The 23,629-nt window shown below is 33.0% G+C and overlaps 1 protein-coding gene across 6 annotated transcripts; it reads right to left on the minus strand.

Moving 5' to 3' along the window:
* Nucleotides 1–1,849: 1,849 nt before the first annotated feature.
* LOC139488581 (beta-1,3-galactosyl-O-glycosyl-glycoprotein beta-1,6-N-acetylglucosaminyltransferase-like) lies at nt 1,850–21,905 on the minus strand. 6 transcript variants are annotated; one of them, XM_071274303.1, is made up of 3 exons: nt 21,872–21,905; nt 3,466–4,533; nt 1,850–2,232 (listed from the first exon to the last, which is right to left on the minus strand). In XM_071274303.1, exons 2-3 carry the CDS (start codon nt 4,499–4,501, stop codon nt 1,958–1,960), a joined length of 1,311 nt encoding a protein of 436 aa, XP_071130404.1. In that variant the 5' UTR covers nt 4,502–4,533; nt 21,872–21,905; the 3' UTR covers nt 1,850–1,957. The 6 variants fall into 6 exon arrangements, with proteins under 6 accessions (XP_071130404.1, XP_071130403.1, XP_071130401.1 ...); XM_071274302.1 differs by lacking the exon at nt 21,872–21,905 and adding an exon at nt 17,095–17,242; XM_071274300.1 differs by lacking the exon at nt 21,872–21,905 and adding an exon at nt 16,997–17,180.
* Nucleotides 21,906–23,629: the final 1,724 nt, after the last annotated feature.

Here is a 23,629-nt window from a genome sequence, read left to right on the forward strand (position 1 = left end):
AATCCGATACCGATACCAATAGTATATTCACCTGTTACATCTTACCTTATCTGTACGTTCCGCATTTGGCAGGCGCACCACCAAACGGTGTATTTAGGATTTTGCTACATACACGGGTCATAATCAAAGGGCTGACACTACTAAATTCAATCATTGTCAAATTGTTCTCTATTGTAGTTATATTCAGTAATCAGCAAGACTTTCTAAGATTACTAATATAGGACAATGCTGTTGATTAAAAAATACTCCATTCCTGGATAGCCAGGACCTTTTGTTTTCCAAATAATTAGAGCACCAATCATTATAAAGTGATACATTTATTTCTGATCATATCAAGGAAATTTAAATTGTCAATCAACTGCTTCGATGATCAAATATTTGAAAGTTCATATACAAAAAATTGTCCCATCAATTTGGCAACCCTTGTAAGATTATAATCTTAATTTTACAAATGCAATAAAATTGTAGTTTTCCCATCAAATTGGTGACTCTTGATAGATTCTAATCTGAAAGTCACAAATATAAAATATATATTAAGTTATTTCAATATTGATGATGCATGCTCATTTGCCACATACAAACTTTCTTTTGTCCAGTCTGTATAGAAAATATAAATGTGGAATATAATGATTTCTACTAGATGTTTAGCAAATGACAATCAACTGAGAATGCTAAAATAGAAGCAATCTTAGTGAGGATTTTGTTGCCTTGTATTTCGAGTGGAAATTCACAACATTGTAATATTTTTTCTGTAAACAATACAGTTTTTGTTGGTCATCTAAATATAAAAAAAAGATGTGATTTGATTGCCAATGAGACAACTCTCAACAAAAGACCGAATGAGACAGGAATTAACAATTATAATAGGTCACCGTACGATCTTCAACAATGAGCAAAACCCGTACCGCATGGTCAGCTATAAAAGGCCCCGAAATGACAAATCTAAACAATTCAAATGAGAAAACAAACGGTCTAATTTATGTACACAAAAAATAAAGAAAAATATATGTGTAACACATCAACAAACGACAACCACTGAATAACAGTCTTCTGACTTGGGACAGCCACATACATACAGAATGTGACGTTTCTTATAGATGAACAAAAACAGTTACAAATTGTTATTTTTGTTAATGGTAGATTGTTCATACTCAATTAATATTTCATTTCATTGCATCGATATGACTGTGTTTTGCAATACTATTGCGAACCTGTAATATCGCAGGATTTATATAAACATAACCGCATGGATAGCTAGTAGGGTTTAGGAAAATTGTCGTCAAAACGCCAGGAACACCTTCTTTAAAGTGATAGGTGGATGCATAAATACGCAGCAATGCATACCTGCCAAGTTTTCAAAATGCCCATGGGGGTTTTGCGTGCAAGATGGCTGCCATACTTCTAAAAAAACCTTCAAGGGGGGCTTCAAATTCAGTGTAATGTTGTTTTTTGGCTTCTTCATACTTTTATAAGCCTCAATTCATTGTAAAATTTATTGTTTTGTTAAAATTGTGGACATAATTGCTCTTTAAAAATTTCAATTTGGGAGCCTCCATGGGGGAAATCCCCCGCAAATAGTGACAGTTGGCAGGTATGGCAATGAGGTTGGTATATCTTCTTGTAGGTCAATAATACATCAGCAATGATTTGCGCTTATTTTAACAAAATTTAACCACCCAAACTGGTAACAGCGAAATATTATGTAAAATTGATCCCTGATAAATCTGTTTTGTTCAACTTTTTTATTGATTCAAATGAGGATGATCTATAATTGTCTTGCCGGTTTCGGCTTATTTTAACAAAATTGGACCAACCAAACTGCTAACAGCGAAATATTATGTAAAATTGCTCCCTGATAAATCTGTTTTATTCAAATAAAAAAGACATAGTTAATAACAAAACAGTATACATTTTAAAAACACTGAAACCCACATTTTGATTGCAATAAGTAAAAATCTTATTGCTTACGTATAAATGGTAACTGTTTATAGTAAAATGTTTCAAAAGGTAAATGACTAAAGGTTTTGTTGTATATATATTCTTCAAGACAATCTAAAGCTAAATACTGAAAATCCGGATAAAATTTGTTCGCAAAAAGTTCCTTTTTAGAGACAAGTTCGTTGAGATCGCCAACACCAAATACACAAACACCACGTACATATTTGCCATGACACCTATCACGACCTCCCCACGAAGCATAAACAGCGAGCCATGGTTTCTTTTCTGGATTACCTGTAAATAGATATTTGAAATAAATATAAACAAGAATTTTATTATAATGTGATAATTACATGATTTGTATGTTTTTATTTTAATACGCTATCATGATTGGCTAACAGCACTATAGCGTCATTCTAAAATCCACCTTCCGCGCTTCATACAAAATGTACTTAGTTCAACACTTTTACATATTTACAAAAAGAAGCATTCAATTCTTAAATGCATGTGACCTGGGAAAAGTATATCTAACTAAAGAACTAAAAAATATATATGTTCCTGACGTGACCAATGAAAACTATATAATTATACACGAGAGTAGCAATACTGTTTAATTTTGTCTTGTTTCTTATCAAATTGAATGTTGATGTTTTCGAATTCATATATGTGTACTTGATTTAAAAAAAAAATTTGTCTGTTCTGTTCTGTAAAGTAATCTTTTTTTAAAGTCGGGTTGCATATATACATAATAACAAAGAACATGAGCTCTTAAGAGCTCTTTAACCGACTGATATAATAGCATTAATCCAAGGTGTGAACCATTAAAAGATTGATCCACGGAATACTTGGTACCTTTGCAAAAGTATGCTGTTTTTCAATAATAATAATCCTTGAAATTGAAATTGACACCTTGTAATTTTTCTGTGTATCTATTATACATCCCTGGCTGTCACGTGGTTTGGTTTTAATGCGTTGCTTAAAGGTCAATCAAGAAAAGCGCGACGGACGCACGCAGAATCAAAGTGGTTTTTTTTTTCATTTGAAGAGCAAAGGTTTGTTCCAATGGTACTATTGATAAGATTACTTCGGTAAAAGGAGATTAATCTTTAAAACATCAATGTTATGTTTGTGGCAATCATTTTTATAAATGTATTCCGGCGAAGCCTACTATGTGGTATGGGTTTGCTCATTGTTGAGGCCGTTTTGTGAACTATAGTGGTGAACCTCTATGTTAGTTGGTCTCTGGTGATGAGTTGTTTCATTGATAATCTTCCCAAACCTTCTTATTTTTTTTCATTCTAAGTAGTAGTTACATAATTTTCAGCTCTTAACGCTTCAAAAATCATTAATGAAATATATTATATTAAACACATTGCTGACTTAACGTTGTCTCCCTTATCCCGTGAAGCATATGACCAACAAAACATATGTCGATTACAAGCCACTTAATCAATGAAATGCAAGAAGTAAAATCTTGAATTGAATTAGACTTAAATGCTATTTTTAAACGTGGTGTAAAAATAATACCTGAGTATCGACCAGGAGCTTTCAAAACTTCATTATGATTTAAAGTAGCCCAGTAATATTCGTCTGGACTTTTTACATCTTCCATAAATTTTAAAACATCCTTCGCTCTTTTATCTGTGATCGTATATTGAACAAATTCACGGCTAAAAACACCATAGGCACTGCCCTTCACGATGGTTGCGTTGAGTGGCAGTTTGCTAGTTCGTTTACCAATCCGCTTCCATGAATCGTTTACGTATTTGTGACTAAATTCAAATCTACTTGGCATCATTCTCCCATGAGTTATAATTCCTTCAATGTCATTAGCACCATTGTAAGTTTTAAGTATTTTTACCATTTCTAAATTCGTTTTTAATGGAAATTGTTGATGTGGTAGATTTATAAAATATTTCCATTTTTGTGGCATTGAAAGAATATCAGACATGCAATTTAAATCTGCTTTTAAACGAGACATATGATTATAAATTATATCTTCCTTTTTTGAGACTATGAACACATTGCCGAAGCAGTCGGCAATTCCCGCCAATGCTCGGTGGAGCGAATCGGGGGAACTTGCATCCGCATGGATACAGTATAAGTTTTGTGGACGATATATTGCACGTAGCAGACGTTCAGTTTGATCGACATCTTGATATGTGATGATACTAAAAGCTATTGGAAATTCTTTTTCCTCATTGGTCACAGGATAATTGTCATATCGAAACGACTTCCGGAAATAAACACAGTCTTGAGTGGCGTTAATATAATCTCCATTTTGTAAACGGGAAGGTGGACTTACTCGCATCAAAGCAGTCGCTCTGTCAATTTCATCTTTATCCTTTTCAATGATTTTTCGACAATTAATTTTAAACTTGTTTTTTGGGAATGTACGAGTACTTGGTATAAAATTTAATATCCGTTTAGTTGTTGATTTTGCCGTCACTTCTTTAACGTTTAATTCGTTCACTTGAGACACTATCGAGTTATAAACAGACGTGACAACAAATCCAACAAGACAAAACAGCAGTAACTGCTTAACCAAACCACGTCTTTTCATACCATATCACTCAAGGAATCCTCTCACGAACCCTGTTAAAAGATAACAATAATAATATAAACCTTTATTGTTGGATAGCATAGTAAATATATGATGGTGACAAACAAAATACAAATTACAACATCTATATTCAACTTATCATATAACAATCAGTTACTGGTAATGAAGTCTTAGAGAATTTGTAATCACAGAAACATCACCTTCTGAAAAGTGAAAATTCAATGTTAATCTACAATAAATACTTCTTATTGAGATTCCGTAAAAACTTCCAAAAAGCATAAGACCGTGGCTGGCTCTGCTCGCCGTGGCCCGAAATTGAGGTTTGGACTGGATACCAGGCAATGATCGAGTCTATGATAAGGATAAACAGACGTATAAGACATGAAACTATACTACGCGGTATGGGCTTTGCTCATTGTTGAAGGCCGTACGGTGACCTATAGTTGTTAATGTCTGTGTCATTTTGGTCTTTTGTGGATAGTTGTCTCATTGGCAATCATACCACATCTTTTTTTATAACTATACGTATACACTCGCTGTCCGTAAAAGATCTAAGAAACACCTATATTTGAGCAAGCTTGTTTATGTAGAGAAAAAAATTATTGGTACCGATGTCTGTGTCCACAGTCCAAATGTCTCCCTTGTTCAAATACCATCTCGTAAAAGTTGGTTTGGGCTACTACACTAAGTGGTCTGACAGTTTGAAATTTGAAATGCAAGGTAAAGAAACAAGTTTAACTTCTAAATAGGTTTACTGTATTAGTGTATGTATAACCCGAAAGATTTGAACAAATGTGAAATAGAAATAAAATAAATTCAGACATTATATTTTAAGTGCTATAGTGACAATTTGTTAATCCGTTTATCTCACCTTTACCTTGCTTTGTGTTTAATTATTTCTATGTTACATTACGATGACATGTTAATCCATTGGACGCTAATCCTTTTCTTTTTATATATACAGTCCGCCAAAAGTTAAGCACCACCGAAATATAACTGGCAATATTTTTTTAACTATTGCAAAAAAAATATTAATGTTTGGTGTTATGAATTACCTTTAACATACACTAAAAAAATTCATTACGACCAAAAAGATTGCACTCCGATAAAGCAGTCAACCAACCTTTTATCAAAGGTCATATGTGCGTTTATAAATACACTGTTTCTCCAGGTGGTCGTGTAAGTGTTCGTACATTGGTCCGTCGACTTTATAGAGGCAAACGAAGAGCACGTCGTGGTGTATAGAGACCTGTACCTTCAAGCAGGCACTCTACCGTCAGGTTTAAATGGGATAATGAACATCTATGCTTGAACATAAGAACCTGACAAAACACTCATTGGTCAGATGGGAGTCAGTTTCCTTTACTGCCAGAAGACGCCATAATACGAATTTCGCAGGGGAAAAAACGGCCTATGACCAAAAACAACATTTGCACAAGGACTGCATGCATTGCTGGTTGTGTTCCAGTACGGGGTTGCTTCTTATACCGTTATAAGCTGGGTATGCATATTCTGCAGGGTAACATAAACGGACAGACATACAGAGATTTGGTGCCTTAACATATTGTAGTCCGTCATTTTAGTAATCCCCCACTTGCGTCAACATTGTCAAGACACTTGTACCTGAATGACAACGCTATACCACGCAGGGCAAGAATTTTAACCGAGTCCAAAGAGCAACCAGCCATTTACACTAATTTTTGGCCTTCCTTGACTCCATGCATGAACCCTATCAAACATGTCTGAGATGCCATTGTCGGAAATCTCAATCGCAGAGATTCACCTTTACAAAAGTTTGTCGATTTAAAAGTGGCATTTGTTGTTTAATGCAACAGATTTCCTCAACTAAAGTTTTGAAGGCTTGTACCGAGAAAGATAGGTCGTGTTATGAAACTGTACCGGAAATGAGGTTGTTACACATGCTATTGACTCAAATATTGACATTAAATTTGCCAAACATACCAAAGATTATGTGTAGAAAATTTTAATGGTATTGGGTGATTAATTGTTCTAAAAAAATAAAATCACAGTGAAACTTAAATTCCATTTCTTAATTGTGTAATTTACACTATTTCTATGAACGAAAAACCTATATGCATAGAACCTTCATAAGTGACCAAAATTATATTTGTGGTTTGTTTATGGTATACATTAGCAAAATTGCTATATGATTGTTTTCTATTTTTCGAGGAACAATTGATTTTTTAAATTTGAAAAAAAATCGATGCAATAAAAGTAGGTGGTGCTTAACTTTTGGCGGACTGTATATATGCTTTTGTATGATATTTTGAAGTGAGTTTAGGTCTTGTACTGACCAGTTATATGTGTATGATATTCAAATATTGCACTTTTGAGTTTTTTACATTTGACTTCCAGTTCAAAATTGTTAGATGTTATCTCACATCCGTGCACATTGATGCAGCATAATATACATGTATAGTTGCTTTCATCCGCGATATTTAGACTCTGGTAAATGGTAATAATACCCCGCATCTATATATTTCTGATATTGTTCATGTATGTACTTCCCCATTGATAATCTATGCTTAGATTATGGTTATTTTCGATGATAATACGTACATTCTGAATGCTTTATAATTCTTAATGTTTGTAAATCCTGGATCAATTCTCGTTTATACATTGCCTGTCCACATTTCCCCCAGTATATGAGTAAACAGTGTGAATGAATTATCCATTTACAAGTATGTTTAGATAAAAGATTAAAGTACGTGGTGACAACGCTACGTCCACTTTTAATAGACAAGTTTATTTTTAATTTGTTAAGTATCGATTTGCCATACTACAAAATTCAAATTCAAAACTAAATACTATTCAGACCAAATGGAAATTTAATATACAACAGTGTAAATACAATGCGTTTAACACTTACCGTTTTAATTAAATGTTTAGCCATACACAATTATTGTTTCTTTACAACACAAATGTTCACTCTAATAAGTTATATTTAAAACAATTTGGCGGTCACATGATCAATATACATGTATGTGTGTGTGCAAATATTACGGGGTTTAATTCCGGTGTTATTTATAATCCGTCACGTCACAAATTGTCACCATTAATCTTTCTTTAATCTCGGTCAATTGTTAGGACTGTTTAATATAAAGATATGCTCAGCATGAAAATTTTAAAATTTCCCTCATTAGACCCGGATTTGACCTGGTGTTGCGGTGTCTATTGTCCGCACCCGGACAGTTAGATTGCTTTGAGCATTCTGGCACTTCTGATCAGTGAAAAACACAGAATTGATCTTCTTTTTCTCCTTTTTTCACATCTAGAAAATGGTCAAAAATTAAAACCCCAAAAAAGTTACCAATAAATAATGGTCATTTCAGTTAAGGTATAAACATACTATGATAAAATGATACATACGTATATATGTGATTGCCAAATATGTATACAACTATCGGCAATTAAATTACCCGACAATAAAAGCTGAAAACAACCCAAGGCTATTAGTGAAGCTCCCTATGTACTATATTACTGCGATTCTTGTAAGTTTTCCTTTATAGCATAACAGCAAAGACATAAATACAATTATTTTATATGTCTCTGATAACAGTATACATTTTTTAGGACAAATGAGCCGTTTAAAATGTGGATATTAGAAAAGAATAATTTACTAACAGTCTTGTTAGACAGACGGACACAAACTATAGTTTTAACCAATTTTCCAACGAAAACGAACATAAACCATATTGTTCTTTTATATAACACTTACGAAATGAGCATGTTTCTTATGTAATTTTAACCTCATTTTTAAATTCTTTTAATTGAAGAATGAAGGAAAATAGGTCACATACATCTAACAAATATATGAGCTCAAGGCTACTGTTTTAATAAACCATGAAAGGACCATATTGAATACATCCATGAATTAACTAATTGATTAAGTTTTTAGTCCAACCGATTAACCCCAACCTTGTTATCACAATTATAACATTGTCTGGGATATACTACTGTACACTTGTCCTTTCTAACGGTGAATTCATTGCTTTCAATTTCTTTTAAATACAAAAATCTTTAAAATTATATAGAGATTAGTACTATATATTATTTATAATTAGATGGTTTAAAAAACGGTTTATTTGACAATCTTTGACACAAAATACAAAGATTTCAACAAACTTAGACTACACGTCTACGAAAAGTTTAGATAGCAATGTTGGTCCTGTTACATTTGTAACATGGTTAAACTACACTTAATTATAATTAAACATGAATTTATTATTAAACAAACATTTCAGTCGCTGAACTAGTATATGATTTTAAAGGGGCCAATTGAAGCCCATATCCGGGTGCTGGGTTTTCTCACTGTGTTGAAGACACATTGGTGGCATTAGGATGTGTTCTGCTTTTTGGCCGGGTTGCAGTCATTTTGACAAATTCCACGTTTCCATTCTCAATTTTGTTATTTAATATATTTAAGTATATATTAATCAGACCTGCAAAGTATGCTTATATTTAAATGATATTAGTACATTATTGTTTCTAAATATAAAGGACCAACTTTTGGTCCTAAATAAATTAATTCTCCTCCTTTGGAATGCAACTGTAAATTCAATATTCTTGATGGTGACAGACATTTTACTCTGTAACAGATCCCCTATGAACCCTAAAATATTTCTTCTATGGATTTGTTTTCGCTTCAGAGACCTTCTAACTCTCCAGATATAGGGCATCGGTTTACTTCCGTTTGGACGTGGAATTGTATCTTCACATCCTAAAACAAACGTCCTTACAGCAAATGGGTGTTAACTGCCGGACAGTACATGGCCATGTGGAGATACAGAGATTGGAAGATACAGCAGACATTTAAAACGTATAAGTCTTCATCAATAAAACCTGTGACTATGTACTGAACATATTTCGGCTATTTGAGATATGATTTTCATTTGAAATATAAAACACGAAATGCCATCCTCTGACAATAGGCACACTTCCCCCTAAACAATCATCTCATCCGTTTAGAAAATACATATGATTTTATCTTTCTCTTATATATGTGACTTTAAAAAAAACGCTATTCGTACAAACATGCACTAGCTTTGTAATTCTATATAGGGAAAATGATCCATGTTTGAGGATGGTTTATTTTTCACATGAATAATTTCCATTGTTGCTGTTATTGATATAAGATAACATTTGCACATTTTACGAATAAAATGTTAGATAAATTTTGAACGGTTAATGTCGTTTGTAACTGAATATCTGACCTATTGTACCTACATTCTATTCTCAGTAAATACTAATGATTTTTGTATTTAAATGGTCGTTACCTAATACGCTTTTTCTATAACAACATAATTTCTCTGGCGACACTTTAATGAACGACTTTACATCATTTTTTGCTTTTCATAAATGGAAAAACTTATTTCCTTAAAATTTTAAAATATCCTCTTGTTGGCAGACCTAAGCACATGTTTACATGTACACAATGTATATCTAGATTAACAATATACAAGGGTTCACAACAATAACATATTCGATGCGGAAATTTTAATCATAAAATTGACAGAATTAAATTCTAAGAAACTGTTGTGTGAATACAGAAGATAAATGTTCGATCCATTTTAATTTGTGAAACAATTTTAAAATGCCTTTGCACTCTTTCATATGTTATCTCGTTTAAGATTACCATCTACGAGAAAATTACGGATAAGACTCACGAAATTTTTTTCAAATTCAGATTGGACGAAAAAAAACAAATGAGGACATTAAAAGCGATTTTAAAAATAGTTGAGGAGCAAATAATAAATGTATATAAAACTTCAAAGTGACATTTCACTACTCAAGAAGTAATTTAAATTAAGGGGTGCATCGATTTAGTCCACCAATGTCAATGATGCGGGTCAGCTATCCGTTTAGTAAAATTTGTGTACTTCCTTGTATTATATAATTGGTGTCCGTTCGAATTATAAAATAAAATAAATGAGTACATAGTTTTATCTTTTCATTTCATTTTTTTTTTCATGGAACTAAAAACACGACTATATAAACAGCATGTAATACCTTTTTTATCTGGAAGAAATTACTAACAGTTATTGTGAAAGCAAGCATATTACTTTTTAAAAGATTGTATGACGTAAGGTGTGTACTCCAACTTCCGAAGCAAGTTTGTCGGCAGGCTCTCCAGACTTTCCAGAAGCCCTGCGTTAGATTGCCGATTTTATATGCTTCGGTCCTTGGTTGGAAGTTGCTATGTACTCATTTAGCAGGCACGCTTTGTTCACAGGAGATTTCACATAATGCATTTTTATAATACTTTAAAAAAAAACTTTCTTAAGTTCAAACGCGTACATAAAACTCCAAACTAAAACTCCAAATTTTGAAATTAAGAAAATCCACTTATGATTTATCGTTAACTCTCTTAATTGCTGCCGAAGGGACACATCTGTCCACAATAGCTGAGTCAGCCGGAAGAACACATATGTCCATATGTTTTATGTATGAAAGACTCTGTTCATCATTGTTTTTGTTTATATCAGACCAAGGTGTGCCACTTTCTTTATCTTACATCACAATACCTAACTCAATAACAACATTAATCAAAGCAACTTGAAGGTTTTGTATAACTTACAAATCTTTGATAAATCCAATTTGTAACAATACACGTCTTAAATATTTTATTTTTCATGTCGAAGCATAATTTTTTTTATTGATATTGGATTGTTTTACTAAATAAACGCGAAGAAATATTTTTGAAGTATAATATTAAATTTATTTTCAATATTTTTTCATGTTGAAACCTGATGATAATTTAACTTTCATTATTAAGATTTATGAGGGATATCATGAAATCGCAAAGATAATCAGATTATAGCACATAAGCTCTCCATACATTCTTTCGCTAGCAAATGCTAGTCTTTTTTTTTAAATTAATAGATTCATGATATGTTTACACGGGTAGTTACACAAAAAACCACTTTTCTCCCCGATTCCATCTAAATATATGTTGCGTTGCGATTATCTTATAAAATGTTGCAGCACAGTTTTAAAAATGTGTTTTTTTTTATTCCCAATCTATTCAGTCTCGAACGCTTTCCAAAAAAGGCGAGGACTACAAGGACTGATGCCTTAAAAAAGCTTAAATTGGTATTTTTTTTAGAAAACAATCATGCTAAAAAGGGGAAAAGTACAATAAGTGATTCCTACTTTACCTTATAACTGAGCTACATGTAGTTCCAACATCCAATCCAATAAATGTTACACCTCGGGTAATTTTATTAATAATAGCTGTTTGCTAAATGTGCAATGTCAAATATTTCATAAATAGTCTCAAACAGAAATCTCGTTCACAAGGGTTATGAAAATAGTTCAAATAAAAATCAAAAGTCATTGGAATATTAATATCAGTTGAACGCCACCTCGGATGGTTAAGTTGGTTAATGGGTATGATCATTTAAAAGGGTTCAAATACGATCAAATTTATCCGTAATTGCTTATAAATTTAAAAGGTGCGATTTAATAGAACAGGTATCGTTATGTATAAGGGTGTAACATGACAGATCAGCCATGACATGACATTTACGTTTACATTTAAATAAATAACAACAAAGTCAATATCGGTTTAATTTAAGTAAAAACACATATCCGCTATAAACCAAAATATATTTTATCGACAAAAACGTTCACAAAATAAAAGCAAGTGTATTATAGTTTATAAAGTCATGTATTTGAGTAAACACATTTAGTTGTCCCATGGTTCTAGCATTAAGAACTCTATTCCAAGACTTTTACAAAAATAAATTAATTGAATAACAATAGTAATAATTTCAATTGCCAACTCCCATATTCGAATCGTTTCTTTTTAGTATGCCGTATCATGAGTTAAAGATTGTTGTTAGTTACCAAAAGTTAACTAAACAATTTATGTTTTAGTTAACCGTTTTTGTATCAAAGTTAAGTTAAGCAAAGAACATAAAAATTCTACCTGTGAAATCTAAATTGGAATCCGGTTATCCCAAATGACAAGTATGTGAAAGATAAAGTCCAAAACTTATACAAATGTAATATCAATGCGTATATGATCGACAAAGTAGAATTTGACTATTTGTCATTCTGACCAGAATGTGACACTTTATCGCGACACAATACACAATCAATATTATAAACATTCATCATTTCATTGTGTAAGACAACCCATGTTTCAGACTATTGTTTATGCCGATGCATGTATTGTTGTTTTTTTATCAATATTGTGTTACCCTCTTACAAAAGCGGTATAATTTATGAAATTTGAAAACTAGAGGCTCTCAAGAGCCTGTGTCGCTCACCTGTTACTGTATTTACTGATGTCTGCCATCTAGGTTGGTAGGCGGGGTCATTAGACACTTTTTTAAAATAGATACCCTAGTAATGATTGTGGCCAAGTTTGGTTAAATTTGGCCCATAGTTTTAGGAAAGAAGATTTTTGTACAAGTTACAAAAATGACGAAAAGTCGTTCAATATTGACTATAAAGGACAATAACTCCTTAAGGAATTCTCTGACAATTTTGGTCATGAGACTTATTTGTAGATCTTACTTTGCTGAACATTATTGCTGTTTACAGTTTATCTCTATCTATAATAGTATTCAAGATAATAACCAAAAACTACAAAATTTTCTTAAAATTACCAATTTTAGGGCATCAACCCAACAACGGGTTGTAGCATTCATCTGAACATTTGTGAGGGGATAGATCTTATTCTGATGGACATTTAAATCTTGAAAGATTTGCCTTAAATGTCTTAGTTTCAAAGATATATTAAAGCAAAAACTCCATTTTACCACTATGTTCTAATTTTAGACATGTCGTCCATTTTGTTTGGTAGGTGGGGTCATCGGACACATTTTTTAAACTATATACATGTACCACAATTATGGTTGTGGCCAAGTTAGTTTAAATTTGGCCCAGTAGTTTCAGAGAAGAAGATTTTTGTACAAGTTACAAAAAATGACGAAAAAGTTGTTATAATTGACTATAAAGGGCAATAACTCCTTAAGGGGTTGACTGACAATTTCGGTCATGTTGACTTATTTGTAGGTCTTATTTTGTTGAACATTATTGCGGTTTACAGTTTATCTCTATCTATAATAGTATTCAAGATAATAACCAAAAATAGCAAAATTTCCTTAAAATTACCAATTCAGGGGCAGCAACCCAACAACCAGTTGTCCGATCCATCTAAAAATTTCAGGGCAGATAGATCATGACCTAATAAACAATTAAACCCCATCAGTTTTGCTCTAAATGCTTTGTTTTTTGAGTTATAAGCCAAAAACTGCATTTTACCCTTATGTTCTATTTTTAGCCATGGCGGCCATCTTGGTTGGATGGCCTGGTCACCGGACACAATTTTTAAACTAGATACCCCAAAGATGATTGTTGCCAAGTTTGGTTAAATTTGGCCCAGTAGTTTCAGAGGAGAAGATATTTGTAAAAGATTACTAAGATTTACGAAAAATGGGTGAAAATTGACTATAAAGGGCAATAACTCCTTAAGGGGTTGACTGACAATTTCGGTCATGTTGACTTATTTGTAGGTCTTATTTTGTTGAACATTATTGCGGTTTACAGTTTATCTCTATCTATAATAGTATTCAAGATAATAACCAAAAATAGCAAAATTTCCTTAAAATTACCAATTCAGGGGCAGCAACCCAACAACCAGTTGTCCGATCCATCTAAAAATTTCAGGGCAGATAGATCGTGACCTGATAAACAATTAAACCCCACCAGATTTGCTCTAAATGCTTTGGTTTTTGAGTTATAAGCCAAAAACTGCATTTTACCCTTATGTTCTATTTTTAGCCATGGCGGCCATCTTAGTTGGATGGCCTGGTCACCGGACACATTTTTTAAACTAGATACCCCAAAGATGATTGTTGCCAAGTTTGGTTAAATTTGGCCCAGTAGTTTCAGAGGAGAAGATTTTTGTAAAAGATTACTAAGATTTACGAAAAATGGGTGAAAATTGACTATAAAGGGCAAGAACTCCTAAAGGGGTCAACTGACCATTTCGATCTTGTTATATTAGTAAATCTTACTTTGCTGAACATTATTGCTGTAAACAGTTTATCTCTATCCATTATAATATTCAAGATAATAACCAAAAACAGCAAACTTTCCTTAAAATGACCAATCCAGGGGCAGCAGCCCAACAACTGGTTAACCGATTCATCTAAAAATTTCAGGACAGATAGATTTTGACCTGCTTATCAAATTTACCCATGTCAGATTTGCTCTAGATGCTTTGGTTTTTGAGTTATAAGCCAAAAACTGCATTTTACACCTGTGTTCTATTTTTAGCAATGACAGCCATCTTGGTTTAATTGTTGGCCAGGTCATCGGACACATTTTTTAAACTAGATACCCCAAGGATGATTGTGGCCAAATTTGGTTAAATTTGGCCCAAATTTGGTTAAATTTGGCCCAGTAGTTTCAGAGGAGAAATTTTTGTAAAAGTTTACGGACGACGGACGACGGACGCCAAGTGATGAGAAAAGCTCATTTGACCTTTCAGGTCAGGTGAGCTAAAAAGTGACTAAACAACAGCGTGGGAACATCTTTAAGTATTCCATCTGGTACAAATGTATATATAGTCTACACCGTCTATAGACAATTGGCCAGATATTTATTTTATACGAAATACTTAAATACATAATGATTAATTTTATTTTGATATATTTTACTTCAATGGTAATTATCGAAACTTGTATCAATTATTTTGATATGAAGAGTAAAGATTTATTAAAAAAGTGACTATACCAAACCGTATTGAGACGGTAAACATTGTGAAAATTATGTAAGTCAACAGACTGCACCTCAATACTAGACATTTAAATGTTTGCTATCAAAATTTCAGCTAGTCAATAGAAGTTACATCTGGTTAAACTAAATAGAGGAGACTGAAGGTGAAGGCTGTGTGCTGTCTGGGTCTATACATATTTTATGGTAATTGCGTTTTTAGAAGGATCATTTGTTTTTGTATTTCCAATTTATTTTGTATTTGTCATGCCGGACCCTTTCAATATCTTTATATATATTGTGATTAGTTTTGCTCATTGTTGAAACCTTCACAGTGCTATTTAGTCGTTTAGATCTTTGTCCTGCTGTCTTTGGTGGATAGTTGTTTTACTTATATTAGCAATCCTAAATTTTGTAATGCCAGAGGCGGATTTAGGGGGGCAGGGGGCCCGCCCCCCCCTTTTTGAGAAAAAAAAATGTTGCTTATATAGGGAATCACTGAATCGTGACTGGAAAGCGCCCCCCCCCTTTTTTAGGCAGTCGGTGGGCCCCCACTTATGAAAATTTCTAGATCCGTGAATACTTATCCCAAAGAAGGGTTTAGATCAGATCGTTGACATCCGTAATAGTTTTTAAATGTTACAGGTATTTATGGTCTGGTGGGTTATTTATGGGTATGGATATACTATTACAGAAGTATCATTTAATACAACATAACGTAACATTTAACTATCTGCAGTATAAACTACCGATGTGGTAGTCTCGATTACCCAGACGCATATATCTACTTTGAATACTTTTATAAGTCAAGGTACAGCCTTCAACACGGCGCCTTGGCTCACACCGAACAGTAAGCTATATAAAGGGCCCAACAAATCACTAGTGTACATCCATTGAAACGGGATAAATAACGGTCTATAATCTATATAAAATAAATATATGACCACATTAGGTATAGTTCATGCTACCACAACAGGGTTGAATACTGGGCTGATGACATTTCGAGGAGGAAACCTCAACCAACAGTGGCATGGACCCAGTGGTTGTACATAAACTCGTTATTGAATACAAGGATGTTGATTAAACGTAATTGAGAAACAACTAACCCAAATGAATTTATCTTGAAAATATAACTAGCCGCCTTCAACAATAAACTTAGCCGGCTAAAATCGAGTATCCCTTGTTTCCATTAACGAAGAGCGAATAGTATTACACTTGACATCAGAAATACCAGACTTCAAATTTTTGTACGCAAGACGCGTTTTTGTCTTCAAACTGAAAAATCATCAGTGACCCTCGAATCAAACAAGTTTTAAAAAAAAAAACAAAAAAAAAAACAAATAAATGAGGAAGTTGAAGAGCATTGCGGACGCATTGTTAATCTAAAATATTATCTACCAAATTTAGTCCTGGTATCTATGAAGAGTTTATTTACATGTACACATAAGTTCCAATTTAAGTGTCATCCAAATAATGATTGAGGACACCTTTATCGGATATTTAATATAAAGGTTGAATATTTAATAATATTATTCGTCATCCATTTTTTTTTTTGTAAATGACTTCAGACTATCAACCAATATTTACTCTCATAAAAGTAGATTTAGAAAGTTGTTCACCTTTCAAATTAATTAAGCCAACCGCTTGCTCTGAGTAATCTCTTTACAATTTATTGAAACACCCGATATTCATTAAAATTTAATTTAAAATAGTGAAATCATTGATTATTGAAAAGGATAAACTTACTTGCTCAGAAAACATGGATATCTATTCCAGTATGCAATTTTAAATCAACGTAAATACAACCTTATACTTCTTGCATTTAAAAAGGAATAAATGCATACCTTTCAAATTACTTCCCTATATAGTATACTATTCAACCCATTTATCCATTTTGTTGAAAAAAATATCAAATGCATATGTTAGACTTAAATGTGAACTTTAATTTCATGTTCACACAAGTAACGTCTTTTTCTTTAGAATTGAACAATTACGCATTGTAAATTTTTGCATGATTTGTTTTTCTTTCTATTGATATTTTTTTAAGTTAGGGGATTTAGATAGACATTTAAAATTTGAACGAATTCTAAGGCTTATTAAATTTTGATGAAAAATTTAATGATTATCGACCATTTAAAAACGAGTATGATGAAGATGACATTTTATATTAAAGATTTAAGGAAAATGATATTAAAGATTTAACGAAAAAAGGTAGAGTTCTGACAGAGAAAAAAAGATCTGTGCAAAGACCCGTTTATAGCCTTATTAAAATAATATGCTGACTGGCAGTTTTTATAGGTCTCTCAATCTTATTTCCGATTTCCACTTTCTGGCTTACTTTAAGGAGATTAACCTCTGATATTTTAGCAATGGAGGAAAACATCTATTAAAAAAATACAAGGGTGTTTTGTATACTATATAAGTAAATCTGGGCTTATGTCTTGGAGGGTCTAGAGCGTAATCACAAAAAAATGCTTTAAAACCAACCAGGCTCAAGCTACTCGGAAGCCACTCGCGAGCAGACACTACTTGCATAGAAAATTAAACTGCACATTACTATTAGTCATTAAGCAATTCGAAACACCTCAAATACAGGGAGTAAGGTGGAGTGATGCAGAAGGTTCGATCTTTCCTGAACAACTCCAAACTAGGAGGGGTATCAATCGTGAGACTCCTGTTTACCATTGGTGTGTTATGTACGGTGCATACATTATCTGATGGCTATAGTTAAAAGTCTGATTAAGTGTTCCTTCATTTCTTCATTATTCTCATTTTTTTTGGATCCATTTTTCTTTATTCGTTATATTTTTTGTCCATACATTCTGTAACCCCCATCCACACCCTCATCTCTTCAAATACAAACAGCTTTGTTGTGTCTTAACAATATTTCTAAATATTATATAAGATTGAACCAGTTATGGTCCAGCCAGGATACACCCAACTAAAAGTCATAATATATAAAAAGATTATTATGTTCGTAAGCATTTAATGTAAAATATGGATTATATAATATGTACATGTATTTGCCCAGCCCAATTCGAATTCGTGTTACAAATGAATCCGCCCGAACTTAAATTGGGACAGAAATGTTTAAACATGAATTTACAATATTATATACATACTAGAAGAGGTACTCACGCTTGAGATGTATCCTTAAAAATTATAAAAAAAATACATATAATAAAACTAAAATTTGGTTTTATAAAGGCTTTGATACAAAATTTATGATGGCGGAAATCAACCGTGTAGAAAGTTTGAATTATATAAAATCATCATTTCAGTGCTTTTTAATAGAACACAGTTGTAAAATGTATTATATCTCAATCAAAATCACACCAGGTAAACTGGGGATATCGCATCATTTAATATAATAAAATAAAAGTCACGATGATATCCTATATATTAAACGTATGGTGTAACTTTGCTTGTTTTCAACGGCAATGTACATAATATATATATATATTGTGTCACGATATCACAGTAGCATGGGTTCGAATCCCGGCGAGGGAAGAACTAAAAATTTGCGAAAGCAAATTTACAGATCTAACATTGTTGGGTTGATGTTTAGATGAGTTATAAACAAGTATAAATTGAATATATATATACTATAAACAAGTCTAAATTAAAAACTACGTTCAAAACTATGATCGCGTTGAATAAAAACCGCAATTTTTATACGTGTGCATGTAGAAGGGTCTAAATACAACACAAACAACATTTTCCAAAAGACCAAAAAAGTGAAAAAGTATATTTAAACAAAACGCATTTGATATTAGTAGCATATTGAACGGTCTACTGAAGGTTTTAAACACTCCCGCCACCCCTTTTCAAAAAAGAATGCGGACGGATTAGACAAATCAGTAAAAAGGTCAATCTGATGTTTCTTGGTCCCATTTTGAAAACACAGTAAGCAAAAGCAAAGTATATTTAATGAAGTGATACTGTAGCTTATCACGTTTAAAATTTGAAACTAATCAGAGAAAAACAACGCTTATAGTTTTGTTCGCCAGACGTTTGCCTGGTGACAAAAGACTCAACAGTGACGCTCGAATCAAAACAAGAGGAAGGCCAGATGTATACATGATATAATATGCAATAAATTTATCCTAGTATATTTTATATGCAATTAATAATAAATAACTGTATAGATATGCTTTCAATAAGCACTCTTCGTAATATAATATTTCGTATACTTTTTCCCAGTTGTCTAGGGTGTTATGTTGTATTAATTATGTACAGCTATATTGTATGTATGCGTCATTTTGTATTCTTGTTTGCATGGTTTTATTTTGCGTTTCAGATTAGTGTATGACTGGGAGCAGTAGAAAACACAACATGTATGTATCAGTCAAAGTTTATTGAGTAAAACATCGATATAAACTGTATTTGATTTTCATTTCCATGTAATCCATTAACTTTGGGACCAGTTACACGAAAGGGTTCAGTGAGGTCTAGGACATTTTAGCAACCAAAAAAACTTTTAATGGATATTTTAGCGCCGGGAAAGACTATAATTATTTGAACCCCCCCATTTATTGATCGAATATGCACCGACATGCATTAAGAGAACGCTATTTGGGTTTATATACTTTGGCGCTAACACGTCTTATCTATTTGCTTAAATGTTCTCAACCAAGCTCAACCCATGCAGTTACTGTCACTTGGCATATATTTTTTATTATAGAAATGCCTCTTTATTTGTTAAAACTTAAATATTCAGATGTTGGGATTCCTAGGCCTGAATAAACTAAAAAGTTTGTTACTTCTACGACCGACAGTAGAACCATTGTCAAAGTTGGGCGTCCGTTTGGATGCGGGATGCACAAGTACGCAGCCACGTCCAGTCAGAATGGGGATGTGAAAGCCAATGACTTATGTAGAGAGAGTGCCACGCTCTCTGCCTTTTAAGAAACCTTGCAAAAACTCTTTGAGGGATTCGTAGGTGGCATGTTGCAAGGCAAAATTCTCCCTATCCAGTATACCTTCATTTTCCAGTGGCAGTCAAATTTCCTTGACATTCATACCTGACGGCTCTATAAAAGGACCTATAAATAATGACTATTGTTTATTTGTTCTTGTCTTTAACATGTATGAAATATTTGCCACTGGACATTAAGCAACGGTAACAATCAATCATTTTTCACCCTTGCCATAAAATTCATTTTACTATTGTATATATGGCAAACAATTTGTGTAGATAACTGCTATTTTTTTATTCCACTTGTGTGTTTTTTTTTTTTATATATATATCTCCTTAATATGTTCTCCCCTATTTAACGTATACAGTCCTGTATGAAATTTCCATGTCACGACATTTTTTATATTAAAATTCAAATCAGTACCAAATTACACATGGAAATGATTTATGGTTTTTTTATGCTTTTGTGAGAAATTGAAATGAATACCTACCCACGCTAGATTAATAAGAATACTTTTATTACATTATTCAATTCATTGATGAATATCACAATATGTTACTGTAACCCGAATAATTCAGTCGTTATGCCTCACTTACTTCTATTACTAGGATGATCAGGGAACCAGTGTCCTCGAGGACTTTAATTATTAGAGTGCATGTGCATATTCCGTGTTCTGCAAGTCTGAAAGTTAACTTAAGACGGGGTTAAGTTAAAAACTTAACCAACATGTGGTGTGTTAAACAAACGGTCTATGATTTTCCACGAGTACTCGTGTTTTCAATATTATGATAAAACTAACCTTTATATGGAATTTTAACCCAGTTTATATCAAATTTCATTGGACTTAACAACAGATTAGAGTTCAATGCATATAACTTTTAAGCTTCATTAAGAAACGAGCTCTAAACACATTGGTCGGAAAGGGAGATTGTTTATCCATTGACCGCCGCTAAATAGCCTTATTGTGCTGATGCGGCGTAAAGCAATAACCAATCAATCAATCAATTCATCCATTGTATTGAAAATACCCATTGTATTGAAAATACATTTCCCCTTACACATGTTTTTCTATAATGAACGTATTGCTGTACTGATGTTTAAATCATCTGAAACTATATGGCGTCTTGGAACCATGAAACGGAAGCAAAATTTATCTAAGAATTGAAGTTGTCGATGGGTTGTTTCCCTTATTCCTATTTGTATAATACTTATAATTACACCTTATGTAAGAATCCGGGGTTTTGATTGGTTAATAGCCAGTGTATTTTTCACCAATTTACTGTTATCAAATGAATATCGTTCATTTTTAACGCCGCCGGGGTATTTGCTAAAAGGATATGCCTTTTTTACCCTCTCTGCCGTGGTATTTGCCAAAAAATACTCTATCCGACTGGACGCTTGTAACGTCACGATCATCAATGCGTTTTAGTACATTAACATTCGGTGTAATTAAACAGATATATCATGAGAATGAATTTCCCTCGCCTTACGGCTCGTGAAATTTAACATTCTCTCGACTGGTATTTTTCGCAAATACCCCTCCTTAACATGATATATCTGTTCAATATTCATTTAGATTTAAAATTGCTGCATACATATACATTTTTCTGCATAATCTGCAAATTGTTCATGCACCTAAGCACATTAATGTCTTATTTAGAATAAAATATAATAATAAAACGTCTATTAGTAGAAAACTTACCTTCGTAGTGTATTGCTTTACTATACATCCAACCGGAATGCTGAAGAACAACAGATCGATACCCTACAAGAATGGTTCTACAGAGAAGGAGATCGATTGTAACTATATATCGGTTTCTATTTAATCTCTATGGGGCCTTACCAAGGATGGAATAGCATTGAAATAACCCGTATTTCAATCATTAGCTCAAGCAGGATCGATTATTCCAAAAAGTTAATGTGGATATCATCGAATTTCAAAGATGTGATAAAGTTTAAAAACTAATGAAATATTTATGAAAATCTGTATTAGTTGATACCATGCAACATTTATGCAGACATTAGTATATCCTCTATTGACTATGTATTAACGAATCTTATAAAACCAAGAGAAAGAATTTTAAAATAGACGAGGACAGATCTTTTAAAAATTGGAATGGCCACTATGTATTTGTTTAACTTACATCTTACAAAAAGTTTGCAAATGGTTTAGGTTGTACGAGCTAGACCATAAATGTATTTCGACCATGTGGGATAGTTTTGGACAATGTTTTATCAAAACCTTTTATTCAGTTTTACAAATTAATAGTATAACAACCAGACAAATAAAGTAGATAAGTGAAGTATTTATTTAATCTATTTTACTTTCTTTTAAACCAGGGTGACACGTGCTGCAACACGAAACGTATTTTTTTCCCTCACATCTACATGGTTGGTTTCTTAACATTTACATCTCCTGCCAGCAAGAGAAAATCTTGCTCGTTTTGCGTCAGCCGATGCAATGAAAATTCTTTTTCTACTTCCTACTTTTACAAAATATTCCAGGGAAGCTTCTACTTCTATGAGTTATATCAAGGAAGCAATAACCAAGAAACATAGGACAGCAAATTGGGAAACTATCAAACAGGAAATTAATAAAACTCGTCAGAAGGTCGAAGGATAAGCTGCACACATAAGAGATTCCAGCGGAGGAACTCTGGTTTCTGTTCAAGTCCAAGTTAACCAGAGTGTAACTAATCATATTCTGCATAAAACTGCAAAACATAAAGAGATCCTTCTTTGGCTCACTCCGAAAATACGGAAGTTAATACATCGTCAAGACAGATTGTCCAACAAAACTAAAATTCAGCTGATCCAAAAACCATCTCAAAATTTAAAGTAATCAAGCAAAGTGTCCAATGAGAACTCCGTCGAGCAAACTGGAACTATATTGAAAACATGGTAATACCTAAAGAAGAAACAATCAATACAGCAATATGAAACAGTTCTGGACATACATAAAACATAAACGAACGAAAAGCAGTGGAGTGGCACCACTTCGTAGTGAGAGACTACTACACATACCAGTAGACTAAGTGACCATTCTTAATAAACAGTTCCAATCGGCTTTCGCTCCCAATGATACATACAACCATCATGTGTTTTCATTCCGATGACAGATGTCAGGTAAATAGATGATACCCTTCCGCTGAGGAACTTACCATAACAGAAAATGGTATATTAAAATTGCTTACAAAAATCATTCCAAATAAAGCAGTAGGACCCGACAACATAAGACCAAGATTACTGACAGAACTGGCAAAGGAAATAGCCCCAATACTTACACTCATCTTTCAAACATCGATTAAAACATGGGGACGTACCATCTGACTGGAGGAATGCCAATGTCAGCCCAGTCTTCAAGAAAGGAGAGATATATAGAGCAGAGAACTACCAATATCTCCGACTTGTATATGCTGCAAACTCATAGAGCATTCAACAAGGTCGGTACACAGTCTCC

Source organism: Mytilus edulis, chromosome 9 (genome assembly GCF_963676685.1).
Source record: "Mytilus edulis chromosome 9, xbMytEdul2.2, whole genome shotgun sequence".
NCBI lineage: Eukaryota > Metazoa > Mollusca > Bivalvia > Mytilida > Mytilidae > Mytilus > Mytilus edulis.

Bases quoted from the DNA above. Each gene is read 5' to 3' on its own strand.
- LOC139488581 (XM_071274303.1), bottom strand. From the start codon at position 4,501: ATGAAAAGACGTGGTTTGGTTAAGCAGTTACTGCTGTTTTGTCTTGTT. The intron at 2,233-3,465 runs GTATTATTTTTA...ATCTATTTACAG, and splicing joins AGCTCCTGGTCGATACTCAG to GTAATCCAGAAAAGAAACCA.